The following is a 23874-nucleotide window of genomic DNA, read 5'->3' as shown; positions in this document are numbered from 1 at the left end:
GATTCCAGCGCATCTATTTAACTTGGTGGGTTCAGCGATTGTGATTCACTTCATGATTTAAATCAGATAATTATTATCCAAGAACCAATTTTACAATGCAGGTTGTTAGTAAGTTGCAGATTTGTCACAAAGACAAATTCCAGCCTTTAAGACAACTTTCTGTTTTTAATATCCTCCGTGATTAAAGTCATTCTGATTCTGGTGGCGCTGTGGTTAAGAAATTAGTAATGGCTGCACCATCTTATCTTTTTCCTGTTCAACTGCATAACGGCACAATGAAAGTCATCAGTATGTCTGCACAAATGTCACCAAGACAAATTCCTGAGCATCTATTGTGCTTGGTGGAATATGTGGCTCTGATTCTGATCATGATGTGCATGAGAAAATGATTACAGAAGGCCTCTGTCGTGCTTAACATACCAGTGTTGTTCAAGGGTACAATGGAAGTCATCATTAAGTCTCAAGATATAAGGCCAAGGCGAATTCCTGCACAGTTACTTTGCTGGGCAACAGAGATGACTGGCTTTGACCATGATAGCGATGAAAAAGATGGATTTGATGGCGATGACCTGATCCTCAACACCAGCGGTGCTTCGTGTTACAATGCAAGTCATCAACATGTTGACGACTTCCTGGCATTTGAGATGATCCTGACGATGATGAGGTTGGAAAACACGTTATTGCGGGACTGTTTCTCTCTCTTTCATTCTTTCTGTGTCTGTATTGTTTCTGGAAACTCTTTTGTCTGTCTTCCGGACTTTGGCCTGACAAGGCGGCCCGGCCCCAGCCAGGACCAGGCCTCCCTCGGGAGTCACCGGATCCCTTGTCCGATCACAGGGCGCCGTGGCCTCAAACGGGGGCGCATTACACTTAGTCAGCAGACCACAGGAAACAGGAAAACAGAATCTGCTGCTTCACGCCGTTCTTCCCAACCCTCAACCATCTCCAATGGCCTAATCGGATTACACCTTCATCTATTACATCAGAACGGGTCCTTTAGGCCTCGTTTGGTTTGTCCTGGGTTTACGTGCAGATATGTATACATGGACATAACAGAATCTAAATGCTAAATTTGATTTACAGGCATAAAAGTACAATGGGCAGCTATTCTGGGCTTAAGCCTCCAAAACTCATATCTTAAGGTCACATCTTGGTGTCGATATGGCCATAAAACCTGAGGTCATATCAAATACAAAATGTTGTTGACATGACCTTAAAGAGAGCTGGATTTACAATAAGCCAGGGTCTAAACTCTCTCACAGAGTCTGGGTTTTATTCAGTCAGCTACCTACTCTTTTTTTTACAAGAGATATTTCTGTGATGTCTGCAGCAATACTTCTACTCCAATTTGATAAAATTTGAGCCAAAGTACATTTGCAAAGGCTTATGCTCCTCTTGTATTTAAGTAATTTACACTCCCTGACTTGAAAAATGTTCCAGGTAAGTGGCAATACTCCTACTTATGCAAAATGTATCTGCACTCCTCTTCAGTCTGCATATAAGATGGAAAAGCATGCTGCGGTTTCAGTTTCAAATACTCCTGCTCTGTCTCTCTGCATGGGAGACATGGTGAGCCATAGGTCTAGCAGATACCATTCTGGAAACTGGGTCACATCAGACACAATACGTTACATAAACATCACAGGTGGACATTTGTACAAAAAAAGGGGGCTGCATTCGGAGCCATTTTGGCCTCTTTCCACCATGCACAATACATTTTCAGCGGGGAACACAAAAGACATCCATCCATGCAATAAACCCAGGCAGAAAAAAAAAACAGACAGAAATGTGCTACGAACCGAGTAAACAAGACGCTGTCGAAAAACCAAAGAGAAGAACAAAATGGTGGTCTGGGATTGAGGTGGAGAATTCATACCAAGCTCTGAACCCAAAAAGAGGGGAAAACTAATAGTGTTTCAACTTCAATTGAACTGCTCTTACCTCCACCATAATGTGAAAGGCGTGCTTGTTGAAAAGGAACATAAGAAGCAAACAGAGAAATTATTTTCTGTCAGTTAGTGGATGAAATAGAGGCAGATAAAAGGTAGGAGATGATTGGCTGTCCCTGAGCAACCCTTTGTTCTCCTTCGACTCCAGACCAGGGCAAGGAAAGCTATGGTTTGGGACACATGAAGGTCTGTGGTGTCTGTAATCCCACATGGATCATACAAGGTGTTAATAAGCACGGCACCACAGGCAGGATGCTGTATTTTTGCAGCTTAAATGACGCTCTTCAGCAGAGCAACTGAAAATGGACTGAACAATGTGTAAAAAGGAACAAAAAATCGTCCTCATGGACTGCAGTGAAACCATATAAACGTAAAAGCAAAGTTCAGAACAACAGCGCCCTGATGACAGATGCATGAGTGTAACCACAAAATCATGTAAGACACAGAAATGTTGGGTTAAGAAAGTGAATAAAAGCCCCTCAGCTGAAGAGATTAACACAGAGCTAAAACTGTAGAAAATCAGACACCAAAATAAATCTTTCTCAACAAGGGCTGGGTAATATTTTGCCTTTTTAGGATACATTACAAAACCTTTTCAAATATAACAATGCTGAAGATCAATCTTAAACACTAGGAGCTGTACAAGAGATTTGTCCAAATAAAACATTTACAAAAATAGAATTGCACTCAGGGAGACATCCACCAAGGTCAAACGCTATCTTGCAATCTTAACAAAAGTGAAAAATAACTTGAGTGTCTGCCTCATGATTCAGATCTGCTACAAAATATTGGGTTCCAAAAAAACCAAACCAAAAACCAAAAACATAATCTCCTTGGCGAAGTTAATCAAGAACTATCTGATGTGTTATTGGTACAACTTGGTGAATACCAAACACCTTTGAAGCAACATGGAAATCAGATAAATGTGAGGTGGAGAAAGGAAATGAACGTTGCATAACACTGGAGTTATTGGCCTTCCACTGTCTAAACACTTAGTTTGTGTTCTTGTCCCACTTTGATGTTTTAAAGGTTTGGTTTGGATTCATCAAAATTACACAATACACAAAAACAAACAACGTTTGAGGACATGATGCAATGCTGCAACTCCTGTGTTCTACAAGGTAAAATAGCTATTTTTGACAAAGGAGTCTGGTGGCTTTGAAAAGAGCATAGATAACAGCTTCTGCTAAAAGTGCCAGACATATGGAAGAACAAATAATTGTTTGCAATTTAACATCCCTAACTGAGGACATTTCAAAGATGTAAGGACGTGCTGGATTTCATTGGCATTTCTAATGGAAACACATGTGCATAACAGCTGTAGTTGCCCAGCAAAGAGAAAATAAAAGGCGGTGAAGAAGCTCTTAAATCAAAATCACAACTCCTTAAAAAAAATATGTGCCATATAGTTCCAATGTTTTTAACAACATGTGCCAAAATCATTTGGGAGCAGTAAAAGGCATGGGTTTGGGGGCTTTTCAGGATATTTGGAGTCCACTGGTCCATTAGGAGTTCTTTGGAAAGCTGCACCCAGACAAACAAGATGCAAGTAGCTCCATAATAAAGCAATTGATGAGATTTTGGTCAGAATCGATTGGTGAGATGGATAGAGATAAGAAAACAGGGTCCAGGTCGAAAAAAAACGGCCAGACTTATGTTTAAGTGCTCCAGGCCCTTTCCGTGTGAAAGTGGAGGGTCTGTGTACTCAGACAGAATCAATTCCAGTTTGCCTCTACTTCGCACTGTGGTGTGAATAATGGAGGCTTGGTGGCAAATATCTAGTCCATGATGGACCACGATCATTATGACATAATGACAGTGTGCAATTAAGTTACTTTGCCGCACATAATTTTCTGCAATTCACACTGAATTTAATCCTTATAAGGGTTGCAGAGTCTCTTAGAGAATCTGTGTTCGTTTTATGTGATCAACCCCCCATTTCCTTATGAACTCCATTCAAAACCCCCACCTTTAGCCTGTCCCAATGCAATGCTGAAAACTATATGTGGAAGTAAAGCAGGGGCTCTTTTCACAAGGTTGGTTTCCTTTCTTTTTCTCTTCGGTGCCTTGCTCTGCAAAGTTAGACAACAGAGCTGAGATAATGAATCCATTAGCGATCATTAGGTGGGAACAATTACTTTTGAATCATGAAGACTGCATGTTCCATTACCTTGCACAGAAAATAATCGCGGCTTCTTGATGTATTTTTCTCTTTGGCTGACTATAAACTCTTTCACTGAGCAAATTCAATGCAGAAAAATGTGCAAAAATGCAGGAAATCATACAGCTTGAGAAATTTTGGGGTGATAATTTGATTCAAATTTTACAAATAACACAAAGATAAATAGATATTATATAGCTTATGATCTGTTTGCTTATAACTACTAGATCACAAACATAAAGGAGTTCGGAGTCAGTGAAATAGTATCCTCAAAAATAAATAAAATGGAAGCCAAGTACTTGTTTAAATCAGCATAATGTATATGTTACATCTCTGGTTCTTTGTCTCAGACTGCAGCTGCTTGTTTATGACATAATCACATTTCCAGTCCTTTTAATTAGAGGTTTAGATTAAATATGTGATGCAGAGCTCTGTCAGTTTTAAAAGACGCAACATTGTAGCTGAACGGTGAAAAAAAAAATATTCTATTACTTCCAGCACTCATGATAAACAACTGTAATGACTTCCCATACACACACAGAGCGCTTTAAAATCTAACTAGCAACAAGTGTGGGCAATTTGTTACTGTCACATTAAAAATACATGACTAAGTATAGCGCATTATGCCTCGATGAATTCAGTATAGTACTGAACAAGCATGATAAAGCATAAATGAAAGTCCAGTCCACTGATGCTCTTTTGGACTTAATCTATAAAATATCTATCTGCTTTTGAAGTTTTACTGAGTAGCTGAAAGTTGATATGAAACATAATGACGTTTTGTCATGCACCTGATGTCTCCATCAGAGAATATAGACAATTTATTCAAATTTCATCTGACAAAGTGTTTTAACGGAGTTAACACAGTGAACTGCAAAAAGCTGTCCACAATTTATTAAGTGCCTTTGGACAACACTTGCATAAAGAGTGACTTTAAAGGATTAGTCCAGATAACAATATGCTGCTTATTCATTTGATGCCAAGGGTTACACAAGAAGATCGATACCACTCTCATGTCTCTGTGTTAAAAGGCTTGTATGAGGTATTTTCCATAGTAAGCGGACTGCTAGGTATTGCATAGCCAGACCTGAATCCATAGCAGAAGGGTTGTCTAGAACTGAAGCTGTTGTCTTAGCTCTCTTCAAATCCATCAGACTTCATCGACAAAAACAGTAATTTTACCTTGCAGAACACAGGAGTTGCTGGTCTTCAACTGCCGTGATGTTTAGTTTGTTTGTGTTATTGTTACTTTGGTGAATCTGACTTCAACCTTTAAAACACTAAAAGTACACAAAAACACAAATAAACTAACTGATCGAGGCAGCGGTAGACCAGCAACTCTCTATCCTGTAAGGTAAAATTAATGTTTTTGTCAATGGAGTCTGGTGGCTTTGACGCAAGCATAGATAACGGCTTCAGTTCCCTGTCGGAAAGGGCAGCAAGGTAAAGCAGTGAAAATATTCTAAATGTAGCATAGATTAAGGTGGCTATATATGTTGAGTTGCTGCCCCCATCCACAGCAGTACATTCCTTAGCTTCTGTGTCAGTACTCCTGCCTGCTTCTCCAAACTGGGGGCGTGCTGACTGTCATCTACTGTTGATAATACACTGACTATGGATTAGTACTTCAAACATCCCCACTTCAATAAATCCAAACTATTCCTTTAAGAATGAGACTAAGACTAGTTTCTACTTCATGCCATGAGTCATTTCTAACAGTAGGCGTTGCTTGCTTTTCAAATGTCAGATATCTTATTGTCCAGAAAAAGTCCTGAGTTCTTATATATATATATATATATATATATATATATATATATATATGTGTGTGTGTGTGATTTCATCAGGCAGGTGTTGCAGGGCCTAAATCAGTCACCTGTGGTAAAACAGACGGGCGGCGTTTTTTACTTTCAGAAGTGTAAGATTTGCTCGAAGCTGTCCTTGGTGACTTTGCGAGAGTGAGCTGTTTGAGTGATTGTCGAAGTCACCTCTGCTTTTTTAATACAGCCTGTGGTGCAACACAAAAACAAATTCTTCAACAGCAACCACTCCAAAAAAAGAAGATAGAAATAAATCCCTCCACATCTCCCCTCCCGCTGCATACATCTCTCTCCTCTTGATGGTTTTCTCCATCTTCTGTATTGAAAAACCTGGTTTAATCAATTACAAAACAAGCTACACATGCCGGAACAACTGAACGTGTATCAGATAGTGATTGCAGATATATCTGCGTTCGTTTTCCTCCAAGTAGCAGGCGGGTGGGGTTTACTGCATCACCTCTTTCCAGAAAAGCATATGAGCTGACTTCTAAATACATTCTTGTACAAGTGACCTCCTTTCCTTCTCCTGTCCTTGTACACCTACTCATTCATGCATTAAATACTTCTGTACACACACACACGCACATGCACACGCACACACACACACACTCATATACACACAAACACATACATGCGTGATTATACCCATCCGGCATGACTTCATTTGTTCCATCCTGGCTACTTGATTTCATTTTCTTCCCCTTGTGATTTTATGAATATTTCAGCTGCTCGTTTCTTTCCACTGTATCATCATTAGTTATCTGATCCACTCTTCTTCGGTCATGATCTTGTTTTGTTTTATGTTGTTTATTTATTCTTTCATCTGTTTCCAGGTAGGATGTTTCATAAGCCTCTTAGCGCTGTTGTTTTTTCCAATGTGCATTAGCATTTGTTTCCTGATTGTATTGTGTCACTGTCTTTTTATCTCTTCTCTGCTATGCTTTAGCACTGTGCAAATACAATAACTAAGTTGAAAGAATTGCATGTCTCTCCACGCTCTCCGCCCCCGCACTCCCCATCCACCCACCCACCCACCACCACCACCATCCTCCAAGGCAGAGCTGGGAGCGTCTCTGTGTTTAGTTTTGTTTGCCTATATAAAGCCTCATCAATAATGCAGAGGCCCCTGACTCCTCTTCCATACGGTGGAAGCTCTGCAAGGGTTTTCTTTTTCCCTTGCTGCCGAGCAGCAGAGAATATAGCTCTGCTACTGTCGGGTTAAAAACCACCTCGAAATCATAAAAAGAAGCTAAATGAATCAGCTTATTCTCAGTCCTACAAGAATGGAGATTTGCTTTTTCAAAAGGTGATGAAACTGGCTGGGTTCAAGTGAAGACATGAAAATGATCAAAAGAGTAGATATGAGGTTTTTCTAACAAGGCTGCCATGGAAAAAGCCTGATGGCAAGTCTGGCAGAATAGGAGGAAGGACTATATGAAAATTTGAGTGCTAATGAAAGGTGAACAGATCAGATTTGGCAAAAATGTTTTGCAACTATTTCAACCATGAGTGATTAAAAGCCTATCTGACATAACATGAACCATCCAAATTCCAGTCTGATGCAGTTAAAGCAAATATAAATAGTGTTTGTTTCTCTTTTTCCTTGTGCATCTTCGAGAGCAGACAGAACCAGGGCCCCTTTTATTCTTCCACACAACTTTGAAAGTAGAGACTGAAAAAGCAATTATGCCAACGTAAACTCTCTGCACAGCGCGTCTGTTCTGGCTGACCGTAGCTCTGTCCCTCTGCTGCACGGGGCAGGAAAGGTCAAGGCTGTTCCAGCACCATGAGAAACTAGATCAGTGGTAAAGTTGAAGGTTGGTTAAAGAGAGAAGGCAGAGTACAGTTGTTGTTTTTTTTACTGTATCACAATGCAGACTCCAAAGAATATATATATATATTATTTTATTATTTTTTATATTTTTTTACAACTAATGAGGAAATAAATATCTACAAAATCAACCAAAACAGAGTGACTTTACTTAGTAACCTACTTGCAGTATAAGCTTTCACTGCATGCTGCTCTTTTCAGGGGTAACTCTGAACTAGCTTGGTTGTTTCTATCTTTCTTTCCAAGCTTTTGTCTTTGCACTTACATGTGTTTCAAAGACAGAAATCATTTGCAATGCAGGAACCGATGCGTTTTGCATTTCCCTGCTGTTTGCAATTACCAGATGAGGTGCAAAGCCATGGCCACCAGGGCTGAACAGACAAAAAGAGAAACTCTAACTGCATCAGCAGCAACTTTGAAGAAAGCGGACACCATAGTGCCTGCCACACTGTTTGATTGACAGGTGACCTCTAGAAACACAGTACAGTGATGACCGTTGTGGACCAAAGATGAAGACAAAAAAAAGTAGTCATAAACTAGACTTTCTCAGAATATAAGAATCTGTAGTTTATCAACTTTTCATTTTCCTTGGTAGGACTTACATGTGTGGGGACAAGGGCCGCTGGGTAGGCCAGTTTGTGATGTCTCCACATCCAAAAAGAGAAGAGGACGACGGCGGCCAGGCCTATGATGGGAACCAGGGAGTAAAGCAGGGTGCTGAAGAGCTGAGGCTTCTGGGAAAAGGGGTTGGAGGTGGCTGCGTGGAGAGAAACAGAGAGGATGGTGAAAAGAAGAAGAAAACAGACAAGATATGACTTATAACTGGCTTGTTTTATCTTCATAGAAACAGCAATGAAAAATAAACAATGATGGACATTGTCAAGGTTAAAATAGACAAGAAAAAAAGACAGAAAACAGCATGCCTGATTGGCCTGACATTGTGCTACATCATCTCTAAGTGCAGCACCAACCCTGCTTACAGCTTACTGCCACAGTGCTTAGGAGTCATATCAATGTACGCACGCACACACACACACACGCAGCAGGATTAGCAAATCCATCTCGTGACATAACGTAATCTGCCTGCCAAAAATAACAGAGCTCTGAACTGTGTCCGACCCCTGCAGGAGTCGCTGGGTGACGCCTGCTGGCTCAGCCCTGTCCTCCCGTCACAAGGTGTGACAGTCTGATTCGGCAGTGCTGTCAAAAGCGCCGGCGCTTGGATGCCGACCGCCACTGCCGTCCTCGGGGTGTGGGGGTGAAAAGGAGGGGGAGAGGAAAAGAACGAGTGGGGGCCGATGGGGGTTGCACCAGCTGCATCATGGGACACTCGGGGCATTTGTCAAAGAGTTTTTCTCTACAGGGTGTCTGCAGGTTTCAGAGAGTCAAATTTAAAGGAATATGAAGAGACAGACGGGCCTGTTGGACAATTCAGCTGTAAAGTGATGAGTGCAAGGACACCAGAATCTCCACGGGTTGATGAATGCAAACAAATCATTACATGTTCTAGGCAGTGACATCATTTTGCAATAGAAATAGTCATACCTGTAATCCCTAAAGAGCAGTTTTCTTATTTCTCTCTCTCTATGTTCTGTTAGAGCCGTTTTAATCTTAATTTTGTGTTGTTTTATCGACATTAAGTGTACTGAGTGACAGCTCTTATAGATTATTTGGATTGATAGTAAGTGCCGTGCTGTGGGCCTGCTTTCTTGTATACCATATTAAAGAGATTTTTTGAAGTGGGGTTATATAAGGTTTTTTTAATCCATAGTCAGTGTATTATCTACTGTAGATGGCCTCCAGTTTGGAGAAGCAGGCAGGTGCACTGACACAGAAGCTAAGAAATGTAATGCAGTGGTCAGTGGAAGCACCTAAACATATTTTAACCACGCAAACTGGGTCCTACGGAGAAAGCGCAAAGGAGAAAAGTAGAGAGTGATCAAGCAAGTGGTTGTTGACGAGAGAAAAATGTTGTACTGGCTTTTAGTCGTTACATGAAATTAGCAGCTGCAAGACACGAGCTGAGCTGGACTTCTTACTGTTTGACTGGTGAGAAATATTAGCTGGCTTGCTGTGTATTGTGTTGTTGTACTTGTTTGGTGTTTGGCTGTGTTCTCCAATTTGTCAAATAGTATTTAATCATAAGAAATGTAATCAAAACAAATGGTTGTGTACAGCTGTTCACATTCATGACAGTGGTCTAGAAGTGAATTGCACTCTGAAACTGCAGAGGCGCTAAATTGTAAAAACAAAACAAAACAAAAAAAACCCTACCCACCTCTTCTATTCTACATAATGTGTTTTTAATGTGGATCCGCCCATCTCATGTTGGATCCAAGTTGTATTGTTATCAACTTGCCTTTTGTGATAGCTCCTTTTTCATCCTCATTTTACTGATATATTGTCCATGTTGCTTTAACCCATTTATTTGTGTTTTTGTGTATGTGAATACATATTACCTTGCCTGTTGTCTGCTATGATTTTGCGTCATTGTCTTCTTGTATTAAATTAACCCTGATTTTGCCTTGCTCTTATTCGGCTGCACTGTTTAGCCTTTTGATGTTACGTTGTCTTTTGTCTTCTGCTTTTGCTTGGCTTTGTCAGTCTTTGTCTGGCTTCTATGTATAAATACATTAAGTTACTATTATAAAATGATATACAGTGTGCCAAAATGAAATGTTAATTAGATTTTTTGGAAGAAAATTATTTGTTTAGATGAACCAATTAATTGATAAAATAATCATTAGTGGAAATCCTACATACTAATGCAGCATAGCAACCATAAATATATTAAAGTTTCATGCTTTTGGCAGTGGTTGATTAAGAGAAGCAGTTATGGATTTTCACTGGATTTCACACAATCAGACACAAATATGTTTAAATTATACTTTTTTTCTTAAAACTTGACTCTGATTGAAATCTAATTATCCAATTAGTTTACCGATCACCTGTCTTGCTAGATCATTTTCTGACCAGTCTTTACATGCTACATACATGCTTTTTTGTATTTTGTAGGAAAACTCTTACTCATTATACTTATATAATACTTATTGTGCCAGCCCAATCTGATACGTTGCCAGCTGTCTCATTGTGGTGTTTTCAACTTTTCATGTACAGCAACGCCGTCAACCACTGTGCCTCCTTTAGTCTGCTGAGCTCCGTCTGTGTCTGTGTAAGAGCAGGAGCTGCAGCAGTGGAACGCCACACGCCATAAACGAATCCAAAACGCAGCATGAGACAGTTTATTTATGATATTTACTTAATTTAATCGCTTTTTGTTTTATTTCAGTTCAGCGTACATCATGTTTTGCTGATCTACGGTGTGTGGTGTTTCACCGCGGGGGAGCCCTGCTTAGGCTCAGAGGAGGGACAGACAGCAGGACAGCTAAGTGAGCAAAAAGCCAATAACAGTAATTTATTGGCGTTATAAGCGCAAAAGATGTACAGACGACTAAAAAAAAAGAGAAGGTAATTCAGGTTAGTGTACAGAAGCAACAAACACCGGAAGACAGGAGAGGAGGAGAAGAATTCTCTTGAGACTGCCACAAGACTCAAAAGAGGATTTGTTTATTTTATGCTTATAATAAAAAAAACATCAGGAACAGCTTGCAGAGCAGTTCAGTTGTCAAGAATATATGTAGAATTTAACAACTTAAACGTATTTGAAGTGTGCACTGTGAACAGTATCACCTAGGAAAATAGAAGTAGTGGGTTGGGACTTGGATTCTGCAAACATTGACTGGGATTGGGGGCCTTTTAAACTCAGGCTTCACCAAATAAAGCACGTCTTTCTCAAGAGCCGACCACCTTGAAGTTTTGTCTCTGGCAAATATCCAGAGCAGCTTTGTGGAGGACTGTGTCTTCAAAGTAAAAGCCTGCATATTTTGTGATGGCAGAAATAAGTTAAATATGAATCAGAAATATTCAACTACACACATAAATATTAACCTTTTTCCACTACTGTGTTTTTGTTCACAACTGGTTCACCTGCAATCGAGTTGTGTAAACTTAAAATATAGAGATAATAAAAAAGTTTTGAGCTCAGACCTGAGGAAAGGCCTACTGGACGTGTGGCTGCAGTATAAACCTGGTGTAGATATTTGTAATTTTCAGTAGAATACTGGTGTGCGTGTGTGCATGTTGGACTGTACATACTGTAGGCGGTTGAATGGTGCGGGTCGCTCTGTGGGGGCGCTTCAGGGGCGTACAGAAACCTCTCGTTGCACATATTGCCTTCACAGCAGCAGAAGAAAACGTCAGGGCTCTCCTTCCTCTCCACACACTCGTTACTGCAGAGGACATGGAGGTGGAAATTAGAAACAAGAAGCTCACCAATCTCTCCTCTCCGCACGCTGCAGAGGACATGGAAGCAATTTATTTTATTTAAGTGCGACTGAGTGCACACACACGCGCAGAATCATCATCTGCATGTGCACGCATGTGCTCACACACTTCTCCTTGCACTCACTGCAGAAGACATAATGTTTTCTAAAAAGCATCAGCACACACATACACGCACTTCTCTCCTTCCTCTCCATTCCATGAAAGAAAAACATTTATAAAATAACTCCTACACACCAATACACACACACACATGCAAACAAACACACATGTACACGAACAATCACACACTCCCTCTCTTTCACACTCACACAGTCATCAGATAAAAGCCAAAGGAAGTGGCAGCCGCCCTCGACTTGCTCTGGACTCTCCAGGGAGGCGAGGCGGCGCCGTCTGAGCAGAGGTACCCAAACTGTGCGGGCTGCAGAATCTACAGCAACTTTATCGCTCAGGAATCAAAGGAAAACACAAGCAGAACTGGTTCAAACCAGCATCTGGTGCCAGGTTGATGTTCTAGCAGGGAGAAACTATAAAAATGATAGCAAATATTAATATCGCTTTAAAGTTCTGGGTTTGGACATCAGGCTGGATCCATTTTCAGTCGAGATTCACACAGCAATTTCAATTTCAGCTGCCTGGTAATTAAAAATGCAGCCTTGTGCCAGTCATGGGAGAGCACACACAGGAACAAAATGCTCAAGGTGATTTTAAGCGTTTTCAGCGTGAAGCCCTCTTCATGATGTGCTGGCATGAAATGTACAGGTTTTTTCCAATGACTTTAACTCATTAACATTAGAAGCACAAAATGTTAATTTGCTTAAGCTTTTTTGTCTCTTGGCCCTTGATTATATTTTACCTACAGTACGTTGAAATAACACCACATACTTAAATACACAGCAGAGATTTATTATGTTTTTATATTGCAAAGTTTGCCGGTCACTGAGAGCCCAATGTCAGGCATTTGGAAACCTTTTAAATACTGCCTTAAATTGAATTAAATTACAAAAACTCTAAAGTATGCAATTAAAACCAGTCTATTCCTTTTAAGAGCATTTTGTGGCATTTTTGCAGAGAGAAGACTGGAAATTGGATGAGAGAAGAGAGTATGACATGCAACAAAGCTCCTAAGGCTGGGATTGAACAGTAATGTAACATGCAAGCCAACCATTCGGCTACCAAGGTGCTCCAAAAACAAGTCTATTTCTGACTGAACAGGTGAAGAATGTTAAATTAATAGTTTGGAATTTTTTTGAAGTGAGGCTGTATGAGGTTCTTTTCCAGTCAGTGTATTACCTGCAGTGCCAAGCCTCTAATGTGGAGAAGCTGTGGACGGGAGAAACTAGCAAAATATAAAAAATACAATTAAAATAAAATCAGTTTAAGAGAATGCTATATTTTGAATATTTTTACAGCTTGTTGTCAGAAAGCTCTTTCTGATTGGAAACTGAAGCTGTTATCACTGCTCTGTTCAAAGTTACCAAACTTAATTAAAAAAAAAGTAATTTTACCTTGCACAACAGAGGACGGTTAGTTTGTTTGTGCTATTGTGTGACTTAAACATTTCTACTACATCTACTGTAGGTAACACACTGACTATGGAGAGTAACCTCATACAACCTCACTTAGAATAATCTGAACTATCCCTTTAACCCATTGAGGCCTGAAACACCTGTAAAACCTCTGGGCGATTTTAAAATAAGCCCCTAAAATCTGAAGTTTTTCTGGAAATTCAACAGAAGTGTCAACGCTTCTACTAAATAATAGATTTTTCAGCCTCTGTAGCAGATAGAAATTAAATTCAAAAAGTATTTGAGAGCTTATACAAATACTACAAAACAACGTATCCGCTTTCCAGGCTTCAATGGGTTAATAGGCCCGCACATGACGAAAAATGCAGACTAATATTTTTGAAGGTGTAAAAGTGGACTTTTTCTTTAGACCTGTTGATAGCTTGAGTTTGATTAAGTGGTATTATTTTCAGTGTTTTCTGCTGCTTTCTGCATACCTGTCGTAGCAGTTGACATCGTCCAGCCAGCAGCCTTGCTTGACGATCTCCACGGTACCGGAGACGTTCTTCCATGTGGCGAAGCAGTGCCGCCGCTTGTCTTTATCGCCATAGCAGGGCTCGATGCCGCTGCGGTTGGTGCGCTCCTTCTCCCAGCTGGAGTTGTAATAGGCGCACTCCTGCGTCTCCGAGCGTCCCAGGATGGCACCTGGAGGAAAGAGGAGGAGGGCATTCTTTAATGTTTTTGTCTCACTGTTGAAACAGCATAAAACAAGCCTTTTGTGAAGGACATAAAGGTTAAAAATAACATTTACTCTATTAAACATTTTGCAAGGTGAACCATCAAAAACATTGTTTGACTTTGAGGATTAATAAGGCACCCGGGCCAGGGGATGGAAAGGTTATTTTCCTCCACCGTCAATGACAAAGAAGGTAATTTAGGGTTTTTTTTAAATAAAAAACTGGTGGAAGGACATTTCTTCACAGTATTAAAGTATGTGATATAACAAAGTCGTCAAACATTTAGTAATAATAAAATTCACTCTGTTGTACTTTTTACCAGAGTTCCCAAGTGCTTTAGAGTCAATACACCAATGAAAAATGAAAGCTTTTTTTAAGACGTGCAATAAAAACCATCCAGGCATGAGAGAGAAAATAACATGACAAAGGAGCACAAAATCACAGCAGAGAAACCAAAAATCCTGCTCGCAAACACAACTGAAGTGAGCCAAATGACTTCCCTCCCCGCCAAAATAAAGGAGACTCTGATTTCCTGTGGATGAACGCAGGCAGCAGGTTTTCGCAAACCGATATCCAGGGAAAAATACTGCATGACAGCTTGTCAGTTTAGCGCTGCTGCCGCCTCTCATCACCTGTCAGAGAGTTAGTCCAGTTTAGACTGCTGACAAGACTGAAGATAGTCAGCCTCCGCTCGCTTGCTTCCAAACGCTGCAAGCCAAACAGTTCAGACACACAGGAAACCAGCATTGCTTCCTACGTATCATTTTGTTTGTAATCCCAAAGGTGCAAAAACTTGTTTTTTTACTGTGAAAGACATCAGTGTTCATCCAAATACATTGTCCATTATTTATTGCCATAAGAAACTTACTTCTTTACCTAAGAAACCAAATTTCAAAGTTGCTTTATTATTTAATTAATTTTATCTTACTTTTTTACACTCAACGTCTTTATTATGAAAGTGGGATTTAACATTTTGTGTGAAAGACAGATTAAAAAACCCTGGAAAAGGAAGGCAGTTAATGTGTCAAATGGCCATGAACTTCCGAAGGCTGCTGACACGAGTCGAAAAGTTGCAGATCTAATCATGCAGCATGTCTATTTTTGTCATTTATGTGTGTAAATGGAACATGATGATTGATTGTGTGACTCTTAAAATCCAACAATTAAATCCATATTCTTTTGGTGTCTAAAGTGTTAAAACGTGTTTTTTTTGTTGGAGTTAAATGCTGTATTCTGGATTCTAAAGTGTGTGTTATGAAGTTTGTGATGTACTCAGAGCATCTAATTAGGGCTTATCTTAAAAACATTTGAGAAACTCCTGTGCAGAGGTATCAGGGCTGTTAGCATAACATTTTATTTTTCTGAAACTAGGCTTTCTCATTTATTTATATCGCTTTTAGTCACTTTAAGCTCCCATTTTTCTTATTCATCCAGTCAGCAAGGATTTGCACTCTTAACCTTACCAGCTTTTATTTGTTATTGCTTCTAATGTCTCAAAAGTGCTCCGTAATTTAACGGAAAGAATGAAGAATAATGCTCCAATTTATGGGGTCATTATCCACTTCTGCTCTGCCAGTGAAACAACGTCGCAGAGGAGAAGTGTCCCGTCCGCCCTGACCACGTCTCCAGTTACAGTTGTTTTCAGAAATTAGGGCTTAGCTTCCATAATGGGGGTTACCTTTAGGAAGATCGGACATTTTTTAATAAAATGGCTGCTTAAGTGAAGCCAGTTAATGCCAGCCGGGGCCCGGAAGCGCCGCAGGTCTCTTTTCAGCAACATTAACAGCTGCAGTTGGAAAAAAGAGGAGAGTGGCTACTTCACTAGCAGGCAAGGTCACTCAGCCTCTTAGCAGCGCTGACGGCACTTTCTCTCGTCAAATCCATTTCCCATGAAGCCCCGAACTATTTCACAGCAACAGGTGCAACTATGAACTGTTGCCTGTGTGATCGAGAGCAAATGGCCAAAGCAAATGAAGAGAAGAAAAAAATTGTCTGTGCTGGTGAATGAGTGGAGCCAAAAAAAGTGTACAGTATGTTAAAAATTCAAGATTAAGCAACAACAAAAAAGCTTCGACTGGATAGAAGAAACAGTATGTATGGACCACACTGCATGTAGACATGGCAGCAAACAAATCAAGTAAATAGGCACACAAAGGTATATTATATCGGCTTGTGGAAATTATGAGTTTGCCCAAATGTGCAGATAAGCATAAATAACACCACAAAGAACACAACACCATTTGACATGTGGTTAATGCAATTTTTTTTTGCACTAATTTGAGTCAATTTCTAGATGTATTTTTAATTGACATTTTACTGGAGTTGATGACACCAAATTAAAGTAAACAAGGACTTTAAGCATTTAAGTAAGTGTTGTTTGATATCTGCAATATGAAACCAAGGAAAAGGATTTTTACTGCCAAAAAACCCTTGAGCAAGAAACTCAAATCTGCAGCAGGGATTAGGTGTGAAAAGGCAGGAGCATAGAGAAAAATGCAAACAATAAATACTGCATTGGACAGTTTGGAGTGTTTGGTATGAGCAAGTAGATATCCCATCATGCCTTTAGGGTGTTTAAGAAAACAGGTTTGTCCTGATATAACCTGCTCTCGTGTTGTTCTGCCATACCATGATGCATGCAACGACTTTGTTTAAAAAGGAGACGCAACATCCCTGGCTGTGTTTGTTAAGTTTCTCCACTCCATCAGGCCCTTCGGCAGTTTAAGTGTCCAAGATATGGCGCCTGGTTTCTATTATTTTCTGTTATTCCTGGATGGGGAAGAACACATCGCTCCCTTCACCAGCCCTCGTGGGAGCTGAAGGCGATAATTATGGAGAGGTATGCAGAGGTAAAGCGGAAGGTTAGCTCATTAGCCACTTCTGGTGTAACAGCATTAGCCATGCTAGCGCTGATCCCCATGGACGTTGCATTCGAGGTGCTTGGCATACGCATTTCCATTTTACTCTGGAGTGATTTACAATGAATGCAGCAGGAAGGATAAGCCCGAGATCCTGTACCAACTTCATTACTGGCAACTCAGAACAATGAGTGTGGAGTACACAGAGAGCCAGAGTATGTTTGTGTTGCTAGAGAGCGAATGTTGAATAAATAAGCCATATTAACTTAACAAAAACAAGCCATACATTCAAGATAATCTAGATTTTAGTTTGTCTCTAAAATGTTGAGAAAACGTATGTTTTATTAGGTGACTTTAGTTTACCTAACATCACTACAAAGTGTTAATTAAAACAAGAATTTGTTTTAAATAGGGCTTTAACTTTTGTTGCCTTCAAATTAAACTATTTTAAACTTGTGAATACAACCCGGGAAGTCGTGTACAAGAGATGCTTGTCGTTCAAGTGGTTATGAAAGGAAGTAAGTGTGGCTTGATCCCCTGCACTGACAGAAAAGTTTGCTCTTTCTATGAGAAAGAATTACAATTGTATAACTGTACAACCAGCCTTGAGCAAAGCACTGAATCAACCTGTTTTAAATTGTTTCCATGACCTAAACTGAGCTCCTCCCTCTTTTAATGTATATGCACTAAGACAAATTTCAATGCATTTTTTTTAAAGCGAGACAAAAAGCCTAACACCTTTGTTCTGTTCAGTCAAGGCAAGCTGTAACACCTCAACAGCTCCATTGATAACGCCTCTGTTCAGGTATTAAATTGTGTGAGAAAGAGCTGCAAGCCATGTGAACTGCAAATACAGTGCTCTGTTGTTAATACAACCGTTAAGAGCTCAAATCAATCACTTCTCTGAAATGAGGTGACAATAAAGGCTGGCTGCCTATAGCGCCGTGTGCCAAAGGTGGGCAAAGAGCTGCCCGGCAGTATGGCGGATATGAAGGATATAAAGCAGAGAAATCAATCTTCTGACTAAGTCGCAGCTCAGGGTTCACTAAAGCGGATAATGTCAGTGAGTGCAGAGCCTACACGAGCGATTGTGCAAGGACATACAATAGGGCTTCCACCCACAAGCACACATCCAGGCAATAAAGAGAGAAGCCTCTTTGTCTCAGAAAGATATTTCACGCATGGAAATGTCAAACATGAGAAGCACAGGCTCACTTTGTTTGTCGGAATAGGGTTCGTTGGAGAGAAGGATCGGTTAAAGACAAAAAAACAGCATTGGGCGCCTACAGCCGCATGCCATTAATTCAAGGTTGTTTTCTCTGTGATTTCGCTTGTAACGTATATTTAATTCATCAAGCACTAAAGGGAAATGTCACAGTGTCAAAATAAAAGAGTGAAAAGAAGTGAAACAAAAGAGGAACAGAAAGATGGAGGGGAAATAAAGGGCTAAAAGCTATTAAAGTCTGAATCAACATGTCTAGTTAATTCATAATAATGTCTGATTGTGAGGCCACACTGGAAGGTCAGCTCGTTCAAGGTAAATTGGGCAGAGAAAAACACACATTTAAACTCCATATTTTAGATGTGTCACTGCGAGGCCACTACTGACAAACTCCAACAATAAACCAAAGAGAGTTTTGTGATGTTTAATTAATCACCTCTCTCAAAAGGAAAGTGTTGCTGTCCTTTACTTCATCCAGACAAATATTTGCACAAAAGGGACAGAACCTGAGTCTCTCAGCAATCAGTCAAATCAATGCAGCACTTTCAAAATGCATGTTTTTCCACCCTACACAATTTCCTTTCTTCTCGTGAAAATAAATTACCACATAGCGGTTTATAGAGGCTTCTTTTTCTCTTCCAGTCATACAAGAGATTTATCAAGGTTAACCGCGACCTACTTTAGCTGCGGACATTTCAGCAATGCCTTCCCCTGCAAAACGTCTAAACACCCGACCCACTTCTCAATCCACTGGGGCTTTTTGAAAAACTGCTTCTCAACCCCCCCCCCACCCACCCACCTCACCCCTCGCGAGCTGCCTGGTGGCTCTGAAAATTCACTCTGACATTTTAAATTTTACATTTTAGGCATTAAGCTGATGCTCTTTTCCACAGTTATTAAGCTCCCAGTCCACACCGAATGTACAGGAAGTACACTGTAAGGGTGCAACATTTTCCTGCAACCACAGGACAATCTGATAAGGCAATTAGACTGGATTTTTAAAGAACAATTAGACTGCAAACAGGAGATGTGATTCACTAGAGAGAGTGTAATATGAAGATGGAAAAGATTGTGAACTTGGCAGCGATGCTGCGACTGGAGATTACTGATTATCTGCTGCCGGCTCTGAAAATTCAATCTTTTGTACGGCGGCCAAAAGGTCATGTTAGGTAGAGGCAATTTCAAGAACCTGAATATGAGAGTTACAGTAGAGGCCCTGACACCGAGAGCAGGACGCAGAGGGTGATGCTTTCCTCTTTGATAGCGATATGCACTGTGATAGACCTGACGGCTGACAAATAGCCAACTTGCTGCTGGCAAGTTCACGGAGAGCTTCAAAAAGGAAATCAAATCCGCGAAATGGATTCAATTCTCTTAAATGTTCAGTCGAGATGTGTGCTGAGCAACTTTGCAGCAATGCCACAGATAATTAACTTAATTAACAGCTCTTGATAAACTCTGACAGGTGCTTCATGAGAAACACTATTTCATAACATGTGTTGATCTTGATGGATTTCTCTCATTCGTCACTGCCATTGCAGCATTACGCCGATACGGTGTCGCTATCGCAATCAGCACAGTGCACCAGGGAAGGTGCTGCTAAAACTGCCAAAGAGACAGGACAGAGTCGTCTGTTTGGCTGGGCCGCAGCAAAAATAATCGCAAAAAACAAACTCCTTTTTAATCTAGTTTTATGTCGCAACCAGGTGTTTAACGATGCCGTTGCAATTGATGGTCAGCATTTATGTGGCTGATCACTGCCCTGTACAGCAACTACAACGTCGGTGTGCATCATTTCCAAAGAGAAATGTACGGAAATAAATCAAGTTCAAACAGATATATATGTAGAACATGATATTAGTTCCTTACAATACCTACATATGAGAATATAACTGCCACAAATACTGAGCAAATAATTTAAATAAGGAAAAACCAGGAGGAGATCTCCATCTGGTAAATAATATTTTGCCTGCAAAATCAAATAGTTGGACAAGATATGCAGTATACAGTATAAGTACCTGTTGTTATGTCTCATATCATATGTTGCTGCTTCACTACACTTTAAATAACAATTATAAGTAAAATATTTAATATTCAGGAATTCGAAAATACTACACTACCAGAGGAGCCATGTGAACTGTAAATTAAAACAGCTTGTGTTTTATTACTAACTTCTACTAACTCGATAAATTAACACATTCAATTTTATGTTGTATTTAATGACATTTTTAACAGGGCATCTTTATTATTTTGTTATTTTCTTAAATGTGCTGTAATGTGATAATTGTCATTTTCTCAATCATGCAATTACTACATGTTTAATGAGCCAGATGAAAGAACGTGTGTGCACACAATCAGGATACGCCTCATTTGGAGCCAGGAAAAACCCTGTTACAGTTAGAAAACAGGCCACACAGGTTGCTGCAATCATGCTAAGTTGAAATGGAGAGAATGTGCCGCCTTTAAGAATAAATTAAAATAACTTTTTCATGGTTTTCTATTAGTGTTGTGTAAAAGGAAGCAACTAACAAGTCAGCGGCAAGCTTGTAGGAGTATTGACAGTAACACAAAGGGCTGCACACCAATGAGAAGATGAAAATGAATGTTGTCTGGTTTCAGTAATAAATCAGTGAGTTTGAAGGCTCACCATACTACAAGACAGGAAAGTTATCACTTCAAATGGGATGGGCCATATAGCCAAAATCTCGTACAATTTCCACAATTACAGTTAAGAAATGTTTAAAATATACCATACTTGATCACATTTGATTATTTTCTTTTATTTGGAACTTCCATACGAACAAGAAAACATTAAGAGAACAATCATTTTAAGTTACAGGTTTTAAGGTCAACAGGAGGCCTCCTCCTGCTCTATATTTACAAATGAAGGCAAGCTGGATTCACAAGATCACGCGAGAATCACAAGATCACGCGAGAATCACAAGATCACGCGAGAATCCTGCCTAGAATAACTCCCGTGGTGGAAATGGTATTGCCGAAACCCCAGTGGACCCATTTCTATTGCCACAAAGCATACTTCATATCGCCAAACACTACACTCCAATAAGCGTCAATCCATTTGCCAAATATGTCAGAAAACATTTTGACCTCAAAAATCTAATAAACATGACACTGAAATACTGCCTTATTAGTTATTTCCATTATTTCTCTGATGCACCACATTTCTGCAATTGTAAAATCTGACCATAGGCAATTTGTCCTTTAAGCATTTCCTCTTATGAGACAGTAAGTAGCCTGAGCTGGCACAAATTCACTTTGTAACTCAAATGACAAGCACTTACTCAACCACTACTTCCATCTCGAATACAAGCCAGACTTCCAAAGAGGAAACAACAATCACAAGGGAGAGCGACATCAAATCCTGTGCATAAGCACATGTCTCTTTATTAGCAAAGTGTGAGGGCTACAAGGTTGGAGCCACGCAGCGGAGGATGCTTCTGGTCTGATCTGCGGCCAGGCCAGAAAAGGTGCATGCTGGGTGGGAAATGACCACCAAGCACCTGCCAAACGTTGGAGAAATTTCGACTAAGTCACTTTGGCAGGTAGCCAGCCAACGCCTAGGGGTTTTGTTCTCTCCGCTCCAAAACGAAAGCTGACTGGTTAAACAGATTAAGTGTCTGATAAATTTAGGAATCCTCGGAGCTTGTGTGTCAGGAAAGCAGTTTTGTTCCTCTGAGATTTAACAACACTGACTGTAAGGAGAGAAACAATAACATCTGCCAAGAAGGCTACACTTTAGCCTCACAGTTTTGAACACGTATCTTATCTTTATATAAATAAATGCACACTTGGCTTCTCTCCATTGCCAGTTTTATTAACACCACAATGATTAAACCTATACTGTTTGTTATTTGCTTTTTTATACTGGCATATGGGAAAAAAGGCTGTCACGTTCCTCGTTTTAACTGACAGGTGATCGCTGGGTCAGGAACACGACAGCAATAAGTGCTTAGCTGCAAAGAAGCAGATAAAATATTTAAAAAGAAAAGAAATACAGGTGAGTTTATCATCTGCAAATAATTGCATGACAGTGTGACATTTCATGTTTTGCCTGACAACTAATATCCAATTTCCTCTCTGTGACTGGTCACAGGGGCAGGCTGTGCTGCACCCTGCTCTGCAGCCTCATAATGAAAAGGCATTTTGGCGGGCCAGGCCTCCACTCGGCCCTGCATGCACCGAAGTAGGTAAACAACTCATTCATCAAGGCTTTTTTTGTTTGCCTGCCAGGAGCAGGGATTGTTCGTTATGATGGAATTTGTTCTAAGGATCAACTTATCATCTGCGTCCAGGCAGAGATGAAATAGATTTGAGGTGATGTATGGTTGTTCAGGGCGCTGGTTTGTGTGGGAATATGTGTGAGCAGCGCCAAAAACAAATGTGAGTGATGATTTTTGAATAGTGTTGAATAAAGAAATTAGGCTGAGGCTGGGGGTCAAAATGCTGTCTGCAGAGCTGGCCTCTAGGCTTTCAGCAATACTTGTTGTTGCTCCTGATGCAATTTGACACTCCTCCCCCACAAAACTGACTCAAGACACAACTAAATACAGCTTTTGCATGTGTGAATAATCGCAAACACTTAGTAGAAACCTTCTAATCATAGTAGTGTGAGCATCTGATGCACCCATTGAATAAAAGCTGCAATAATGTCTGAAAAAACGCCTTCCATACATAGTGCAAGTATTCTGCACATGTTGTGCAGTAGAGCAGGAGAAGAAGAAGCAAAAGAGCAACAGTCAAGTTTAGACTGTGTGTGTGTATCAGAGAGATATGGCGGGAGGGAAATTGAAAGATTTGACATGGCTGCGGGGTGAAGTTGGGTTCAGGCAACAACATTTTGTAAGCTGTCAGGCCTAATCAAACTGGGCCCTTCTCCAAAAGGTGGCTTATTAAACAGATAAACAACTGTTACTTGCGTGTTTTAAGGTTAAAAAAATCCATAAAAGATGCATCTGACTGTTTGTAATTTGCCTGCAGGGTGAAGTAAACTGATTTTGTAAACAGATAGCAGTGTTGGGGACAAGTGCAATTAAAAACTTATATCCTGACAGCACATCAGGAGCAAGAAATGCATCCCACAACTGCCTTTCGGGCAGCTCCTGGCAGGTTTGGCAGAACACTTTCTGCATCGTTTATAGCTGATTGACTTTAGCGGGCATTAGGGACCAGGGGCAGCATGGGAGACCACCGGCCTACAGTGAAGTTCCCCCTATCAGAGACGGCTGCAGATTCTCAAGTCCCATTGTACAAAGTTTGATAAGAAGTCAGCCACAGTGCCTAATCAGTGTTTCTGTGATGTGAGAGAGTTTTATCACCCTCTAGTATCTGATAGAAATAATCTAAAATGATTATGAAGGAGATAAATAATGAGATTGGTTGAGAGATTTGGGTTGAAATGACGTATTTTAGAGGAAATTGTGGCTAAGCAA

At 40.2% G+C, this 23874-nt stretch overlaps 1 protein-coding gene across 1 annotated transcript in view; it reads right to left on the bottom strand.

The window, feature by feature from the left end:
* LOC131962625 (activin receptor type-2A) overlaps window positions 1-23874 on the bottom strand; it is a 59232-nt gene that overhangs the window by 23121 nt on the left and 12237 nt on the right. The window contains exons 2-4 of the mRNA XM_059327571.1: window positions 14105-14312; window positions 11914-12047; window positions 8361-8515 (exon numbers count right to left, since the gene is read on the bottom strand). Coding sequence (XP_059183554.1) covers window positions 8361-8515; window positions 11914-12047; window positions 14105-14312 — 497 coding nt within the window. The remainder of the gene's footprint in view (window positions 1-8360; window positions 8516-11913; window positions 12048-14104; window positions 14313-23874) is intronic.

This window comes from Centropristis striata, chromosome 24 (genome assembly GCF_030273125.1).
Source record: "Centropristis striata isolate RG_2023a ecotype Rhode Island chromosome 24, C.striata_1.0, whole genome shotgun sequence".
In the NCBI taxonomy this organism is placed as follows: domain Eukaryota; kingdom Metazoa; phylum Chordata; class Actinopteri; order Perciformes; family Serranidae; genus Centropristis; species Centropristis striata.
The sequence above is the reverse complement of the archived record's forward strand: the minus strand, read 5'-3'. Positions and strand labels throughout refer to the sequence as shown.